Here is a 19275-nt window from a genome sequence, read left to right on the forward strand (position 1 = left end):
GGATGGATTTTTGACTATTTGTGGAAATCCTAGTTGCAATCCCCAATAGCTATGTGTCCCTTTTGGTTTCATTTGGTTTTAATCTAGAGATAATCTGTGATGCATGAAGTCAAATTGGTTGACATACCATGAAACAATATGGTGTTTGAGTGTACTTTGTTTTCACTTATTCACTCCTATGATTCATGTTATGCATGTGACAAATTTTATGTTTCAGTCATTTTTATTAAGGCTCAATATGAAACAACAAGTCAAATACAGAAAACATTTATATGTCATACCCCTCCTTCCCAATCCCTCCCATCCCGCCCAATCCTTATTCATAACTAAGCATGAATGTTCATAAATTGAGTAAACGACTGTGCACCATTGAAGACATTGTATTCCAAAAAGGGGACCAGCAAACCTGAAATTGTAATCCTGAGGGGGATCACGTCAGAAAACCTTGATCTAATTTTCATAAATGAAACCTGGATCCACGATCAAAAGGACCCCATAATCCTCGACCTATGCCCCCCAGGATACAAAATCACTCACTGGACCAGAAGGGAAAAGAGAAGCAGAGGCATAGCACTAATCTACCGCTCCCACTTCACCACCGAAACCACTGCCGAGTCCATAACAACCCAACTTGAAATTGCCTCAATCAGAATTCACAACAAATCCCTGCTTGATCATCCGAACTGCGTCTTATTTTACAGACCACCCGGTGACTGGAACGAAAGCCAGCCAAATTTCACAGACTTCATCTCAAACACTTGTGTAATCAACTCCAACATATTAGTGCTAGGAGACATAAACTTTCATCTAGAAGACCCAAACTCCACCAATGCACGAGAATGCAAGGAATTCCTCCACTCATGGGATCTCAAATGGCCACACATGCAAGCTACCCACATCAAAGGGCACACTCTTGACCTCTTCTCACACAAATTGTCCACAGACCACAACCTACTAATAACAGATATCAAATGGACAGAAACACCTTGGACCGATCACTACAAACCAAACCTATCCCTAAACTGGCAGAAGAAGGGATCATACCGTATACAAAAACACACAACCTACAGAACAAGAGGCCAAATAGACCCAAAAGAATTCTGGCAACAGATATACGACAACGAATGGACAGCACAAATGGACTCCATACAATACCTCTCTGACTGGGATAAAAGATGCAGAAGCATACTAGACAAAATAGCACCCTTAAGAACAAGAACATCACGAAGACAAAACTCGATACTATGGTTCAACGACAAATTGAAAACACTAAAAACACAATCTAGGAAACTCGAACGAGCATGGAAAAAAATAAAAGATGAACACACACTCAACGCATGGAAACAAATACAAAGAAAATACAAATACGCAATAAGACAGACCAAAAGGTCTTATTGCAAAACTAAAATAGGACCAGATTACAAAGACATGAAGAAACTATACCAACTCATAAATAAACTACTAAACACCACCCCAGTCACTACAACTAACACAGACATCCCATCTGCAGACGAACTTGCTAACTACTTCAATGAAAAAATAACAAATCTACGCAATAACTACTACTACTACAACAAATCATTTCTATAGCGCTACCAGTCGTACGCAGTGCTTCACAATTGAACATGAAGAAAAGACAGTCCCTGCTCAAAAGAGCTTACAATCTAAATCAGGACACTCCCTCAGGACAACACCGACATCGAAAACTTCATCAATGGCTTGGACCCAACCTTTGGAGAATACCCAGCGGACCGAATCTTGTCAAACTTTGCTCTCCTCACCGCCAAAACAGTTACCCATGTGACTCAAAGGTTCTCCAATACCCACTGGAAATTGGATACCTGCCCCAGCTACCTACTTAAATCTGCACATGACCGCTTCATAGCACACCTCACATCCCACCTAAACTACATGCTCCAACAAGGTCTCTTCCCTAAGGGGTCTCTTCCTTAAAGATTATGGCAACATCCTACTCACCCCAATACCAAAAGAAACCAAGAAAAAAACAAACAAACTCGCCAATTACCACCCAGTTACATCTATCCCCACTAGCAGTTAAACTGATGGAAAGCATGGTTACCAAACAACTTACTGACTACATAAACAAATTCTCAATATTACATGAATCACAATCAGGATTTCGCCCCCTCCATAGCACTGAAACTGTGCTAGTCACTCTCCTGGCCAAATTCAAGCAAGAAATAGCTACAGGTAAAAGCATACTTCTTCAATTCTACATGTCGAGCGCATTCGGCATGGTAAACCACAATATACTATTAAGACTCCTAGATTACTTGGGGATTGGTGGAAATATATTTAGTTGGATCAAGGGTTTTCTAACCACCAGAACATACCAAGTGAAATCAAATTCAAAAATATCACCACCGTGGAAAGCAGACTGCGGAGTACCTCAAGGATCATCGCTATCACCAATATTATTATCATTATTTGTTACATTTGTATCCCACATTTTCCCACCTTTTGCAGGCTCAATGTGGCTTACATATAACCATTAATGGTGTTAGCCAATTACGGTCTGAACAAATACATGGTATGAATGAATACAAAGTGATATTGTAGTAGAATGGGGTACATGTAAGGTAGTTACATGTATGGTCGGTGCATTGGGGGGAAGTTAGAGAGGGAAAGGGGGAAGAAGAGTCAGATAATGTCCGTTATGGTCTTTGGTTACATTGTGTCGCATGTGACCAGGTATTTTTATGTTGGGTCGGTGGGGTATGCTCTTCTGAACAGGATAGTCTTTAGTGCTTTCTGAAAATTTAGGTGGTCGAGCGTAGTTTTTACTGCTTTTGGTAATTTGTTCCATAGTTGTGCGCTTAGGTAGGAAAAGCATAGGTGGATTTGTATTTGATTCTTTTGCTGCTTGGGTAATGGAAGTTTAGGTATGATCATGCAGATTTTGTGGTGTTTCTGGTTGGCAGGTCGATGAGGTCTGTCATGTATCTCAGTGCCTCACCATAAATAATTTTATGAACAGTCGTACAGATTTTGAAAGTGATACGTTCTTTGATTGGTAGCCAGTGCAATTTTCTCTGAGTGGTTTGGTACTGTCAAAATGTGTTTTTCCAAATATAAGGCTGGCTGCTGTGTTTTGGGCGGTCTGAAGTTTCTTTATGATTTGAGCCTTGCATCCCGCATAGATTCCATTACAGTAATTGCGTGGATTAGTACCATGGACTGTACCAGGTTATGAAATATTTCTCTTGGGAAGAATGGTTTTATGCGTTTGAGTTTCCATATTGAGAAAAACATTTTATTTATAGTGGATTTCACTTGGGTCTCTAGTGATAGATTACAGTCGATTGTTACTCCGAGAATTTTCAGGTTGTCTGAGACCGGGAGTGTTTATCCTGGGGTGATTATACTTGTGGGTTTGTATGTATTGTATTGGGATGAGATGATGAGAGAGTGTGTTTTTTCTGTATTGAGTTTTAGTTGGAATACATTTGCCCATGAGTTCATGATGTTTAAGCTTAGTTTGATTTTGTTGATGATTTCCGCCAGATCATGTTTGTATGGGATGTAGAGTGTAACGTCATCAGCAGATGAATGGGTTAAGGCCTTGGGTGGATAGGGTCTTGGCTAATGGAGTCATCATGAGGTTGAAAAGGATTGGTGACAGTGGTGATCCTTGCGGTACTCCACAGCATGGTTTCCACGGTGACGCTATGTTTGTTTTTTATTTCACTTGATATGTTCTTGTGGTTAGAAAACCCCTAATCCAGTTGAGAGTGTCGCCACTGATTCCTAATGATGATCCCACTAGCCAAGTCCTTATCCAACCAAGGCCTCAACCCGTTCATCTACGCAGACGACGTCACAGTATACATTCCCTTTAGACATGATCTGACAGAAATCACCAATGAAATCAAGCTCAGTTTGAACACCAAGGACTCATGGACAAATTGTTAATAATAATGAACATGCTGCATAAATATAATGAGAAACTGTTGAACAGTATAAAGTTCCTATGGTCAGTGAAGTGCAAGTATTAAGGCAAAGGACCTATGAGTCACAAACCTGTGAAAACAATGAGGGAGTCATAGAATCAACCTTGAGCAGCCTGGTGTGAAGCAGAGACAGGAGGCTGTGTAAGGGGGGGGGGGAGAAAGTCTGTGCAAGGTAGCAGAAGGAATGTTGCTTGCAGACATTTGTAGATAAGGAATATGAGAACAAGCTTCAAAGAAAAAGGGTTGCTGACGTGCACACATTGGGTGCAGTATGAATGTAAGTGTATTTAAACTGAGGAGAAGATAAGTATCTTAAGCAAAGCAAAGCAAAGCAAAGCTGAGCAAGCATATATCTCTGTATTACTGCTGAGCAAATATATATCTCTGTATTATTGCTAAAAATATATTGTGTAAGCAGACTTTGCTTCCAGTGTGGTGTTCCCATGCTGCCTCTGTCCGATGGAGGACAGTTGGAAAAATAAAAATATTTTGATTATTCTTTTTATAACAGGTGTCAGTTTCTTTGTTTACACAAATATAACGTGTAAATAAACAAAATGCATTTCAACTGAAACTCAATACTGAAAAAACATATTGCCCCATCATCTCATCTCAATACAATACAAACAAACCCACAATTATAAACACCCCTGACTACACCCTCCCTATCTCAGACAGCCTGAAAATACTCGGCGTTATGATCGACCATAACTTTACACTTGAGAGCCAAGTGAACTCCACAACCAAGAAAATGTTCCACTCAACGCGTAAAACTATTTTTCCCGAGGGATACATTTTGCAACCTTATACAATCAATGGTAATAAGCCATGTAGACTACTGCAATAGAATTTATGTGGGATGTAAAGAACAACTCACAAAGAAACTCCAGACTGCTCAAAACACAGCAGCCAGGCTGACATTTGGTAAAAAACGATTTGAAAGTGCCAAACCCCTCCGAGAAAAACTGCATTGGCTCCCAATCAAAGAACATATCACCTTCAAAAGCTGCACCCTGGTCCATAAAATTATCTACGGCGAAGCTCCAGGATACATGGCAGACCTCTTAGACCTACCAACCAGAAACATAATCGGATCATCACGATCATATCTAAACCTCTACTACCCAAACTGCAAAGGACTCAAATACAAATCAACTTATGCATCCAGCTTCTCCTATATAAGCACACAACTATGGAACGCACTGCCAAAAGCCATGAAAACAACCTACGACCATCTAAACTTCAGGAAATAACTAAAAACCAACCTGTTCAAAAAGGCATACCCTACCAACCCAACATAAGTGCCAGAACTCTGCAACACAACTGAACCAAAGCTCGTAATGGATACTACATAACCCTTTCCTCTCCTCGATCCCCATTGTATTGGAAACGCATGAACCTTATTCGACCACAACATCACCTTGTATTTGTTTCTCTACCAGATTTGGCGAACGCCTTTACAGTACTATCCTGCTTATAATCGAACGAGAAAAACGCCCAAGTTCCGACCTAAATCGGGAGATGGGCGTTTATCTCACAAAAACGAATAACGCGGTATAATCAAAAGCCGAATTTGGACGCTTTCAACTGCACTCCGTCGCGGATGCGGACAAAGTTGACGGGGGCGTGTCGAAGGCGTGTCGAAGGCGGAACTGGGGCGTGGTTATCGGGCGAACAGAGATGGGCGCCCTTTCGCCGATAATGGAAGAAAAATATGCGATTTCAGCGAGAATTTAGGGCACTTTTCCTGGACCCTGTTTTTCCACGAATAAGGCCCCAAAAAGTGCCCTAAATGACCAGATGACCACTGGAGGGAATCGGGGATGACCTCCCCTGACTTCCCCAGTGGTCACAAACCCCCTCCCAGCACAAAATATGACGTTTCACAACTTTTTATTTTCACCCTCAAATGTCATACCCACCTCCCTGGCAGCAGTATGCAGGTTACTGGAGCACTTATTAGGGGGTGCAGTGGACTTCAGGCAGGTGGACCCAGGCCCATCCCCCCCCTACCTGTTACAATTGTGCTGCTTAATGCGTTAGTCGTCCAACCCCCCCAAACCCACTGTACCCACATGTAGGTGCCCCCCTTCACCCCTTAGTTCTATAGTAATGGTGTAGACTTGTGGGCAGTGGGTTTTGAGGGGGATTTGGGAGGCTCAACACACAAGGGAAGGGTGCTATGCACCTGGGAGCTCTTTTACCTTTTTTTTTTTGTTTTGTAAAAGTGCCCCCTAGGGTGCCCGGTTGGTGTTCTGGCATGTGAGGGGGACTAGTGCACTACGAATCATGGCCCCTCCCACGAACAAATGCCTTGGATGTATTCGTTTTTGAGCTGGGCGCTTTCATTTTCCATTATCACTGAATAACAAAAACGCCCAGCTCACAAATTAGCGAATAACATATGGGCGTCTATTTTTTTCAAAAATACGGTTGGGTCCGCCCCTTCACGGACCCGTTCTCGGAGATAAACGCCCATGGAGATAGGCGTTTTCGTTCAATTATGCCCCTCTATGTAAGCCACATTGAGCCTGCAAATAGGTGGGAAAATGTGGGATACAAATGTAACAAATAAATAAATAAATAAATTTACTGCTGCGCTAGAAGACCCGCAGTGGGGATAGCAGAGGCTACTTTTTAGCGTTGCTTTGTGAAATGGCCCCTTAAATGTTTTATTTAGTAAATCATTTTGATGTTCGTTGTATGACAGTATACCAAGCACACTAAGGGGTTCTTTTACTAAGATGCACTAACAGATTTCACAGGCGCTAATGCTAAGCCCATTTTATTTCTATGGGCTTCTTAGATTTTAGCACGCACTGTTAGCGCACCTTAATAAAAGGACCCCTAAAATAAACATAGAAACAAATTTGGAGAAAAGAAAAATGAAAGTGATTAAGAGAAAACAAGCAAGAGTTTATATTTTCTTGATCAGCAATTAGAAAAAAAGAAATGAGAGTTCAACCACATGGTCAAAATTAGACATGAGATAGTAGCTACACAGGAAGGGTTTTTTTGTTGTTGTGTTTTTTTTTTCTTTTAACTGAGAGAGCTCTACATCTTGGCTCTGTTGGATGACATCATCCATCTGTGTAATTGATTCATTCTGCTTGTTGACAAAAAAGTAAAGCCACAGTCTTTTTTTTGACAAAAGAAAAAGACTGCATGTGAACTATACTTCCATAATCCTTAACAGACTCATTATATGTACCCAAGTGCATATGATTAAATAGTTGACATGAGCAGAATAAGGATAGTTTATATTCTGCTATGTGAATTAGATCAAATTAGATAAAACATATTCATACCAGAGTAATCATTTCTAAATATACTGGGTATTACCAGTAATGTACATTTGGATTATGTCTGATTTGGGTACAAAATAAAGCATAATTAAATGTTTCAATTCTGTCTAGTCAATTGAAAAGGCCAGTAACCACATTAATTTAAAGCTTTGTCATAGCTACATGCTTAGGATTCAATCTTTGAAAAAATACAAAGAGATACCTAACTTTACAAATCAAAACCTGAATAGGCTGTGGCATATGAGCATTAAGTTGATAATACAACAGATATCAATGCGGGTGGCGCTGAGTGAAAGGCATTCATTTAATTCCTGTCTAGGATATAAACTTCGAGTTAGTTAAAGCTGAGAATACAGCTGCAGCACAATTAGCTCAAGAAGGTATTCTTTTAAAGGGGCTGGTGTTCATAATCAGGCGCTACCCTCCCATTCCTCCTCCAATATATAGTAACATAGTAGATGATGGCAGAAAAAGACCTGCACGGTCCATCCAGTCTGCCCAACAAGACAAACTCATATGTGCTAGTTTTTGTGTATATCTTATCTTGATTTGTAACTGTCATTTTCAGGGCATTCCTCCTCCATTAAGATCCCCCTGCCCCAAAGACCAGCTACGATCACCCAAAGCACCCCAACCTCCCTTAAGCTCCACCCCCAGGCCTATTTGCTATGTCCCTGGTATCTAGGGGGTTGAGGGGACTGGGCAGGGCAGATGATACTGAGGGGGGGGGGGGGTCTTCCAAAGAGTGATTTCTTTAGGGTATGTGGATGACATTGGAGGCCCTTCTGGGCAGGGAAGATGTCATGGGGAGGCTTCAGGAGGATGTCTAGGGGGAATATCATTCAGGTGGGCTTTTGGGTGGGGGATGTCATTGAGGTGGGAACAGAGAGGGGGTCAGCTCCCGATTGAAAGCACTGGCCCCTTTAAGAAGCAACCAGATGCACTAGGTCACTCCTGATGTCGTTAAAATACTGCCAGCTTTTTACTGACAGTAGTATTCTAGGAATAACAAGGCTTACAGTGTTCACGTTAATATGATGTACGAGATGAATCATATAGTAATGAGCTGTTTTACATGTATTTGCATGCTTTACATCTGATGACTTTATAAACCACAGTACCTCATATTAATGTGTGTTATGGTAATATATTGTGCATTAGTGTCCTCTAACATGCATAAAAGGGCAAATAACATTCATTAGGACCATAACACACCTTAATAACTACCCCTCCCCCCTTATGTTTCATACAATGCTGACCTCTGTATGGGTAGTGTCCTGCAAGGTGAGACACACAGGGAAATACTCCTACAGTAGAGTACAAACAAAAACATTGTAGTTCTAATTCTAACCTTTCTGACAATGTCTACCTTCATGTTTAGATGTCTGGTAGTTATAGCACTGAACATGGTAGCCTACAATTCTAGATTCATGGTGCTTGAGAGGCACCATGTAACACTAACTGTTATCTCTTAATCTACTATCTACTAACAATGACACATCGTAGGCCACATTGAGCCTGCAAAGAGGTGGGAAAATGTGGGATACAAATGCAATAAATAAATAAATAAAAGAAAGAAAGAAAGAAAGAAAGAAAGAAAGAAAGAAAGAAAGAAAAACCCAAACTTAGGACGCCAAATAATGAAGGGCATCATTTTCTTAAATATGATCATGTGTATGGGGTCCTTTTAGAAAGGTGCATTGAAAAATGGCTTCCGGTAGTGTAGGCGTGGGTTTTGGGTGCACGCTGATCCATTTTCAGCGTGCTTGTAAAAAAAGGCCTTTTTAAATTTTTTGCAAAAAATGGATGTGCGGAAAAATCAAAATTGCTGCACGTCCATTTTGGGTCTGCAACCTTACCACTAGCCATTGACCTGGTGGTAAAGTCTCATGTGGTAACCGGGCCGTAATGATCTACACGTGCCAAATGCCACTTGGCATGTGTACGATACGCATGTCCAAAAATAAAAATTATTTTTTGGCTGCGTGTATCAGACGCACGCCAAAAATGAAATTACTGCAAGAGCCATGCGGTAGCTGGGCGGTAACTCCATTTTGGCATGCGTTGGGTGTGCGTAGAGCCTTACACAGCTTACTAAAAGGGGCCCCATGTCTTCATATTATATTATAGGTACAGTATTCTTGGCAATTTGTAATCCATTTTTGTGTAAAAATTAGGTGACTTGTTCCTGAATTTCATATGTTAGAAGTAACAATGAAGAATTAACATAATTTCACTTTAAGGGGTCTTGCTACTAAAATGCACTAATGGATTTACCCCCAGAATCTATACAGTGCGCCTAGCATTCCGCACCGAAATCCAAGTGGATTCTATAACAGTGTATGCTACTTAATTGGCTTAACAAGCCAATCAGTGTTGTTAACAGCACTTAAACAATAACAAGCACTGATTGACAATAATTAGAATTTATGCACACAAATTGCTAAGTGTATTCTGTAATGCAGAGCACATAAATTTTAATGTGCTCAGGCGGGGAAATGGGCATTTTGTAGGCATTCTAAAATTTATGTGCGCAGTTATAGAATATGGCTCAGCGCTCCTAAATCTATGCACAGGGATTTACACCATATTTTTGTTGGTGTAAATGGGACGTGCATAGTTTAAGGCTCTGGGTTATCAACTAAGCATGTTCTATATACTGTGCCTAAATCAATGCGTCGCCTATAGAACACACTTAGGCAGAAATGTTTTCCACATAGAATTTTTAGGCACCATATATAGAATCTCCCCATATTACCCCACTGAGGATACTGTGATTTATAAAAGGGTACCCATGTTAAGAGGTTAAGCAGATTCCTAGTTATGTGCTATTTTATAAAGACACGTGAATGTGTATTTTCAAAGCACATAGGGGCCCTTTTACGAAGTGGCAGTAAGCCCAACATGGGCTTATCACTCACTAGAAGTGAAGTACAACTGGGCTACTGCAGCAGCCCGGCAGTAGTTCCCTCCCCCAGCGTATGACATTTTCAGCGCTGCAAAAATATTTCAATTTTTGTAGCGCTGGTGTGTACCCAGTGGTAATCGGGCAGTGCTGCTTGCTGCCTGATTACCGCTGGATTAGCTTGGGAGCCCTTACTGCCACCTCAGTGGGTGGTGGTAAGTGCTCCCCCACAAATGTTACTACAACTACTAACCTCCAAAATAAGATCCATCTGTCAGTTTCATCTCCTTGCTGGTTTTAGCAATAACGCCAGCAACTCCATGCTGAATGAAATACATCTTTTTCCCAATAGCTCCTTCTCGAATTATATAATCACCAGGCTGAAAAACTTCAAATCGCAACTTGCTGAGCATGGCAGTTACAAAGTTTGGGTCTGCATTAGCGAACAGAGGCATGGTGGCAACAAGCTTTCGACAGTTGAAGTTGACTATTTCCTGAAAGAGAAAGAATATGATGAACAATATATATAAAACAAACCATTTTACTACAGTTTTCTTTTGTTTCTTGAACTTCAATAATATTTCTCAACATTTTGGTGACTCTGCTCATATCCTATCACACTTCTATTGACTTCTTTAAGCAAAGAGCGAATGCATGGTATTTGTGTTCTGATAGAGGCTAATATGGTTCAGAGAATAACTAGGAAAAGAATACCTTAAGTGGCAGCTAAAAATCTGTGAGGTCCATATCCTGTTGTACAGAATTCAGTTACAATTAACTGGACAACTTCAATTACCTGATTGAACATTTAGGGCCCTATTTACAAAGGTGTGTTAACCATGTAGATGCCCATTATTCCTATAGGCATCTATATGTGTGCTAATTTATAGCGTGCACTAAAAACGCTAGCATACCTTTATAAACAGGGCTCTTAGAGATATATCTGGTTAAGGTGGCACTATTGAATATTTCTGGATAAAAATATAACAGAATGATTGAGATCAAGATGGCGTCCACGGGAGGAGCTGCGTTTTGAGGCTCTGAGACACGAGAAGGTCTGCCTGGCGTTTTTCCTTTCCCTACCCTAATTATGGTTAAGAGGAAAGGAAAGATCGGTGCTAAAGCCGCTCCTAGCACTGGGGAAACCACATCGCTAAAGCAGCCTACCTTAGAAGTCTTTGGCCTACAAACGTTGGGACCACAAGATTTTGCCCAGGTTGGATCCCCGAAACAACAGCTTATTGGAGAACTTGGCGCGGAGGCGATATCGCTGAGTCCGCCTAATAGAGTTGCGCCGCCGAGACCGGGTGGAGAGACGGACCCTACAGGAGAACTTCATCTGGATAGTTTTGAAGCAGGCAGCGGCCCTGTGGGATTTTCGACGCCAGACGCGGCGACGTCCGAGCGCAAGGCGGGAAGAGTGGAGAGTGTATCCGCTTCCATTCAGACGCCTTCACCAGCGAGACTCGGCGAACTAATTAGACCAGCAACTGTTACATTGGATACCCTATGGGATGCCATCCAGACAATGAATGTTTCCCTGCAAAAGATTTCATCTGAATTGACTGCGGAAGTGAAGGATGTTAAACATTCTCAACAATTAATGGAGTCGAGAACGGCGAAGCAAGAGGAGAAAAGTGAGTTAATTCTATTGCAATTAAAAAATTACAAACTCTAGTTGACAATGTTCTTATGGAGAAAGAAAGGGACCAAAGGAAAGTAGAATTTTTGGATAACCAACTTAGACGAAATAACTTGCGATTCTTAAACTTTCCTAAAAGCCCTCTACTACCTCCATTAGAGATGTTACAGAAATATTTCCTAGAAATCTTAAAGATTCCAAAAGAAGCTTTTCCTCCGATTGTTAAAGTTTATTATATTACTGGAATTAAAACAAATCTGGAGATTGCTCCAGATTTAAATCTCACTCAAATTCTTGAAACATCATTAGAGACTATAACAGAACGCACTACTCTCCTGGTATCCTTTGCATTCGAGACTGATCGAAATAATATATTTCGCCTTTACTTCAAATTTAGGGAAGCTCAATTCTTTGGCTCAAAGATACAGATTTTTCCTGAAGTCAGCAAATCTACACAAAAGAAAAGGCGAGAATTTTTGGGGCTTAGGCCTCGAACTCTCTCCCTGGGAGGATCATTTAAGCTGAAATTTGCATACAGATGTATTGTTTCTTTTGGTAATGTTCATTATGTTTTTTTTGATCCAGAAAAATTGAAGCTCCTATTAGTAAGTAAAGAAAGCAGGGATCTTCAAGCCTTGGAGGCATCAGTAGGGAATTGAAACCACAGGCAAACTTGTGATTCTGTCCTCCTTAAGTTTATTGTAAGAGTTTCTTTACTCTTTTTGTTTCCTATGATCAATACCTTGTATCTTGATCGTTTATAGTGGACTAAGTAAGAAAGATACTTTGAAAATCCATGGAAATGTAATGGATGATTCTTTAATCTTTTGGATGTATTTCCTGATTTCTATACATTTATTATTGTGAATGTATTATTTTGAAATTTAATAAATAAAAATAAAAAAAAAAAAAAAAAAAAATATAACAGAATAACCTATCCAGTTCTCTTTATTACTGAAATTTCTTCAGTCTGAATTAATTTGTCATCTTTAAGCAAACAGCACTAAGTAAAAGGCTATCTTGTTAAATCTTTACTGCACCCAAATACTATTCTCAGAGTCTCAGCCATCCTTCTTTTAACTGGTTAATTTTGGACTGGACATTGAGTTGTCTCATCAAAACTGGTCAGCAGGTCCAAAATTTTAAAACTGACAATTTATCTGGTTAAATCTTGAAGTTAATAAGATAAATTGATTTGAATGTTGACCCCAATGTTTCTCTAGCATATGTACTATAGAACAGCACCATAATTTTGTAGGTGAAGGGTTGAAGAACTGTGAAGAAAAGGAAGAGGAAAAGAAGTAATTCTGTTTCCCTAATTTCATCTCGTTACCCTTGTTTAATCATAAATGCGTACTACAATGAAAATATCCTGAAGGTACTCTTCTCATATATACTTCAACCTTAACTATACCATTGGTTGCTTATATGTTTATAATATTACATTTTATTACATGCATTCTTATGTTCTGCAAATACCCAATCAGGTTTTATGCGGACTGTATATCAAGAGATCCAGCAATATCTGAACAATAACAGACAAGAACAAACATTATAAAATATAATGGTGCTACTCAACAAAAATCATAACCCTAATAATCAGATAAAAATCTCTTAATATTTTCAAAGCTTTCATAAAGTGAAAATAACTTTGCAATGATCTGATTTCTAAGTTCATGCCAAATAAGAGGAGCTTGATATATAAAAGAAGCATTATGACTGCTTCTACATTTTAAGCCTTTTGGACTAGGAAAATGTGAAAGCACTGCATCGTGAATGCAATATCTAGAGGACTGTAAACAGATTAAATTCAGGCATGTAGGCAGGTGACAAACCATAAAGAGGGGCATAATCGAAAGGGGCGGGGAAACACGTATTATCGAAACAAAACGGGCGTTCATCTTTCGTTTCGATAATACGGTCGGGGACGCCCAAATCTTGACATTTAGGTCATCCCTAGAGATGGTCGTCCTTAGACTTGGCCATTTCTGATTTTCGGCGATAATGGTAACTAAGGACACTCATCTCAGAAATGACCAAATGCAAGCCCTTTGGTTGTGGGAGGAGCCAACATTTGTAGTGCACTGGTCCCCCTGACATGCCAGGACACCACCTGGGCACCCTAGGGGGCACTGCAGTGGACTTCAGAATTGCTCCCAGGTACATAGCTCCCTTACTTTGTGTGCTGAGCCTCCCAAACCCCCCTACCCACAACTGTACACCACTACCATAGCCCTAAGGGATGAAGGGGGGCACCTACATGTGGATAAAGTGGGTTTTGGGTGGGTTTTGGAGGGCTCACATTTACCACCACAAGTGTAACAGGTAGGCGGGGATGGGCCTGGGTCCGCCTGCCTGAAGTGCACTGTACCCACTAAAACTGCTCCAGGGACCTGCATACTGCTGTCATGGAGCTGGGTATGACATTTGAGGCTGGCAAAAACTTTTTGTTTTTTTTTATGGTGGGAGGGGGTTGGTGACCACTGGGGGAGTAAGGGGAGGTTATCCCCGATACCCTCCGGTGGTCATCTGGTGAGTTCGGACACTTTTTCATGACTTGGTCGCAAGAAAAAAGTGACCAAGTAAAGTCGGCCAAATGCTCGTCAGGGACGCCCTTCTTTTTTCCATTATCGGCCGAGGACGCCCATCTCTTAATCACGCCCCAGTCCCGCCTTCTCTACGGTGCCAACACGCCCCCATGAACTTTGGTCGTCCCCGCGACGGGAAGCAGTTGAGGACGCCCAAAATCGGCTTTCGATTATGCCGATTTGGGCGACCCTGAGAGAAGGACGCCCATCTCCCGATTTATGTCGGAAGATGGGCACCCTTCTCTTTCGAAAATAAGGTTGATAGTGTGCACTCCTGTACCCTTTGTGGTGTGACAGTAATGGCAAATGGAGAAATTGGAGGGGAGGCAGAGAGGGAAGGGGTTCAGGACGGCGGAGCTCTCCTCTATTTTCTGACCTGGGCTCTACAACAGCTAACATCGGTCCTGACCCTTGCTGTACAGCTGGCGGGGATCCCCAAGTATCCCCAGCTGTGGAAATCATCTAATTCCCTTTTCCCAAGCTCTGCAGTTGACGACAGCATCCTTGAGGCACCGACAACTAACGTGCATAGGGTGCAGACATCAGTTGTTTGGGACGATGCTGGTGCCTAACAAACTTGGTAAAAGGGAATTCTGGCCACCTTCAGAGAATGTGTAATTTATATTTTGAGGTGGGGTTAGGGCAGGGCGGAGAATTTTATGCCCACCAATTTTGGGCTCAGACCCATCCAAAATTGGCTGTCTGGCTACAACACTGAATGAGGCACCCTAGGAAGCACTGCTGTGGACTTCATATAAATGCTCCATGGCACACATCTCACCATTGTTCCCTTGTCTGCTGAGCCCTCCAAAACTCACTACACCCAACTGTATACCACTACAATAGCCCTTATGGGTTAAGGGGGTACCTATTTTTGGGTACAGTGAGTTTCTGGTGAGTTTTGGAGGGCTCACAGTTTGCACCACAAGTGTAACAGGTAGTAGGAGGTATGGGCCTGGGTCCACCTGTCTACAGTGCACTGTACCCACCACTACTCTACTCCGGGGATTCTGCATTCTGCTCTAATGGACCTAAGGCTGTCATAGAGGCTGATGAGTACCATTTTTATTCACATTTTGGGGGGCAGGAGGATCATCCCTGAATTCCTCCAGTGGTCATCTTGTATTTTAGGGCACCTTTTTGTGTCTATTCATTAGAAAAACAGTTCTAAACCAAAATGTTAAAAATTTCGCCCTACATGTTTTGGTTTTCTTCCATTATGGCTGTGAAATGTCCAAGTGTTAGGCACGCCCTAATCCCCCCTTCAAAACACCCCGGACACGCCCCCTTGTGATTTGGCTGCACTGCAGATGAAATGCAAAACAGGTTTCGAAAATACCGATTTGGACGTTTTGAGAAGAAATCCTCTTTTAATTAAGTTGCCTTTAAACAGTGTGCCATTGTTTATCAAATTTTGTTAGGTCTTCTACCAGATTATATGCAACACTTGCTGCAATTACCAACACGCAATGACCATCCTGCATCGAGAGACTATATACTTCTCCATTTTCCGAATTGTAAGAATCTCAGTTACAAATCAATTCATGATGTAAGTTTCTCATACCAAGGTACTAAGCAATGGAATTCCCTCCCAAAGTCAATTAGGCATGTTTCTGATTACTTAAAATTTTGTAAATTGTTGAAAGCATTTTTATTTGGTGAATTCCTTGTCACTGTTGACCACTGTAAATCTCTTAGCTAGTTTGTTATTTTCAAATGAGTCAATCTGCTGCTATGATGTTATACCTCTTACTGTCTTTTACTTTTGTCTAATTCTTATTGTACTTTGCTTTAAAATTTGATGTAAGCCACATTGAACTTGAATTTGTTTGGGATAATGTGAGATATAAATGCTATAAATAATACATCCAAATGGTGCTTTGATACTTTTTGGACATTTTTCTCTTTTGAATTTTTCTCTTTCAAAAATGAGCCCCTTGATCTTCTTTTTTTTTTTTTTGGCCATCCCTACTGGGCTTGGTTTTGTTTTACAGTGGTAATCATATCTACAGGACCAGAGAGACCCTGTTCATGGGAAGTGTAGAAAACCCTGGGAACCAAGGAAGCAGAGCAAGGAGAGAACTCTTTGAATTGCTCCTCTACATCTGGACCTCTTGATTTCTGTACAGGTGGGAGGCATTTAACTCTGACATCATATTAATCTGACTGGTTGTGTGTGATAATCCTTCTATCCTCGTATGACTTGGGTGCTCTGGTGAACTACCACTGCAGGAAAGGAAGTTGGGTGAGTAGGTCAAGGAAACAGCAGAGCTGTTCAATCCTGTTATTTTGATGGGATATAGACATAACTATAGAGAACATGCAGTTTTCTACATCATGACTCAGCCTTCAGCAGCAGAAACAGAGTGAGTGAATATTCTCCCCATGGACTTTTTTTCAGTGTAGAATCAGCATGAGTAAAGAGTTGATATGTCAAGAAAAATGTCATGGCATTTTGAAAAGATGATAAATACCAATGAACTTTGATGGTACACAATATAGAAATAATAAATACTAAACAAAAAATAGTAAGAAGAATTAAATCCATTATGAGAACCTTGTCACACATTTGTCCAGAATAGCAGAAGACACAAAATTAAGAAGAGGGGACTGCTGAGAGTAGGAAGAATTATCCATGCTTCAGCACTATCAGACGACATTGCCCACTTGCATACCTGACTCACCAGGTCCTTCCTTTTCCCTTGGCTTCTACATAGTCAGCACTTTTCCCATCCCCCACATCCTGTATACCTCAAAACTTCAAACACTTGGTGTATATATGCCCCATGTCACTGGGCACCACATTTAGGGGTCCTTTTACTAAGCCGGGCTAAAACGTGGCCTGCACTGTTTTTAGTGCGTGGATTTCCCGCATGCTGAGGCCACTTTTAGTATGGCAGAAAAATGGCCACAATTTCATTTTTTCCATTAATGGTCACGTGCTAATTTCCCAATTAGCGTGCAGCCATTAGCACGGGAGCCCTTAGTGTCACCTATTTACTAGGTGGTAAAAGCTCCCATGCTAAACACGTGCTAATCAGTAGCATGTGGCGATTTGCCAATTAGCACAGGGCACGCTTATTCTCTGCCCTCAAACATGTCATTGTTAAAAAATATTTTATAACTCAGGATTGATGTGCGCAGATCCTAGAACTACCATGGGACACCTGAGCGCATCTCACGGTAGTGCCCTTAGCGTGCACTGTAAAAGGGTCTCTTGGAATTGGTTTGGAAAGCTGGAGACATCACACCAGGCATATAATGTAGATTATGGAAACTCCAGGATCCTGACCTCTGGGCACATGTTGGGTGGGGGAAATCAACTTTCAAAGCCCTACCTTCTCTGGGGTGCTGTCTTCCTTCTCTGGCTGCATTAATTTATTCATCCTTCAGGTACACTATAAAGTTCACTGTCCAGGTCAGTTCCCCAGAGCAAAGTATTAATGTTTATATTGCCAGTTTGAATTGATTAACTTCAGGTTGAGTTATTATACAATTATCTTGGTGTCAAAACATATGCCATGTAGAGATGTTACTATGACAAAAGGTTATTTCACAACAATCTCCGAAGCACTGGATATGCAGTTTATGTATATTGTAATTAATTTAGAGATCAGACTATAACCATGTATCAATTTGTGTTTTCAGAAATAGCAGGAAGCAACCTTGATAAGAAATGCATAATTAATGATAATTACAGTTATGGTGTGAAAACAGTGGGAAACAAAAAATATCTATAATTCTGTGTCTCAGAATACACCCAACACAGAATATTGTTCCCTGAATGAGTGCAAATCACTGGACGCACTGATTCTTGACCGAAGTGGAGGAGTAGCCTAGTGGTTAGTGCAATGAACTTTGATCCTGGGGAACTGAGTTCGATTCCCACTGCAGCTCCTTGTGACTCTGGGCAAGTCACTTAACCCTCCATTGCCCCTGGTACAAAATAAGTACCTGAATCTATGTAAACTGCTTTGAATGTAGTTGCAAAAAACCTCAGAAAGGCAGTATATCACGTCCCATTTCCCTTCCCTTTGAATTAATCAATTTCATGTAGTACTACAAAGCTCAAAGGGTGTTTTCACACTGGTAAGTTCCTACTTGTCCTTTAGATTGTAAGCTCTTTGAGCAGGAACTGTCCTTTATGTTTAATTGTACAGCGCTGTGTAACCCTAGTAGCGCTTTAGAAATGTTAAATAGTAGTAGTAGTAGTACTTGATATGCTTGAGACATTTTGAGTGGATTGATGAGCTAAGTTGAACTAGGGACATTTATGTTTAATCAATCTATAATTATCCAGAATATAATTTTCAAATATATGTATGTGAGTAAAAATCTTTTTACCTATATTAATTGGCTGTTTGAAATTAGTACTCCAATGCGACTAAAGCTATTCACACTGAGGTCTACTTACGAAGCCATGTTTGGTGTTTAATGTGAATTTTAATGCATTAGCAGTTATCACAGTGCCATATCAACAGTTATATCAGCATATTAACTGTTGTTGCATGTTAATTTATTATGGAACTCCATAACAAGAAGTACTGAATGGGTGGGGACTTTGACATGCCATTAACACGGGAGTCATTACCATGTATTAATGCTAACGAGGCACAAAATGGCATTCAGTTAGGAACACCTCCAGTAGCTCCCATTGCTCTGTACTAACTATGCAGCTGACTTCCCCATAGTGCTGGGAATACCCGGACAGACTTCTATGATCTGTGTCCCACAAATGGCAAAAGACTGAAGAAGATTCACCAAATTCAGCATGGGGAAACTATGACCTGCACATGGCAAAAGACAGGTGACGCTTCAGCAACTCTAGTGTTGTAGATCACTTTATTGTGCAGCTCAGGGAGGA

The 19275-nt window shown here is 40.9% G+C and overlaps 1 protein-coding gene across 1 annotated transcript in view; it reads right to left on the reverse strand.

The window, feature by feature from the left end:
* HCN1 (hyperpolarization activated cyclic nucleotide gated potassium channel 1) overlaps positions 1-19275 on the reverse strand; it is a 702491-nt gene that overhangs the window by 110107 nt on the left and 573109 nt on the right. Inside the window, exon 6 of the mRNA XM_030193113.1 lies at positions 10435-10675. Coding sequence (XP_030048973.1) covers positions 10435-10675 — 241 coding nt within the window. The remainder of the gene's footprint in view (positions 1-10434; positions 10676-19275) is intronic.

This window comes from Microcaecilia unicolor, chromosome 2 (genome assembly GCF_901765095.1).
Source record: "Microcaecilia unicolor chromosome 2, aMicUni1.1, whole genome shotgun sequence".
Lineage (NCBI taxonomy): Eukaryota > Metazoa > Chordata > Amphibia > Gymnophiona > Siphonopidae > Microcaecilia > Microcaecilia unicolor.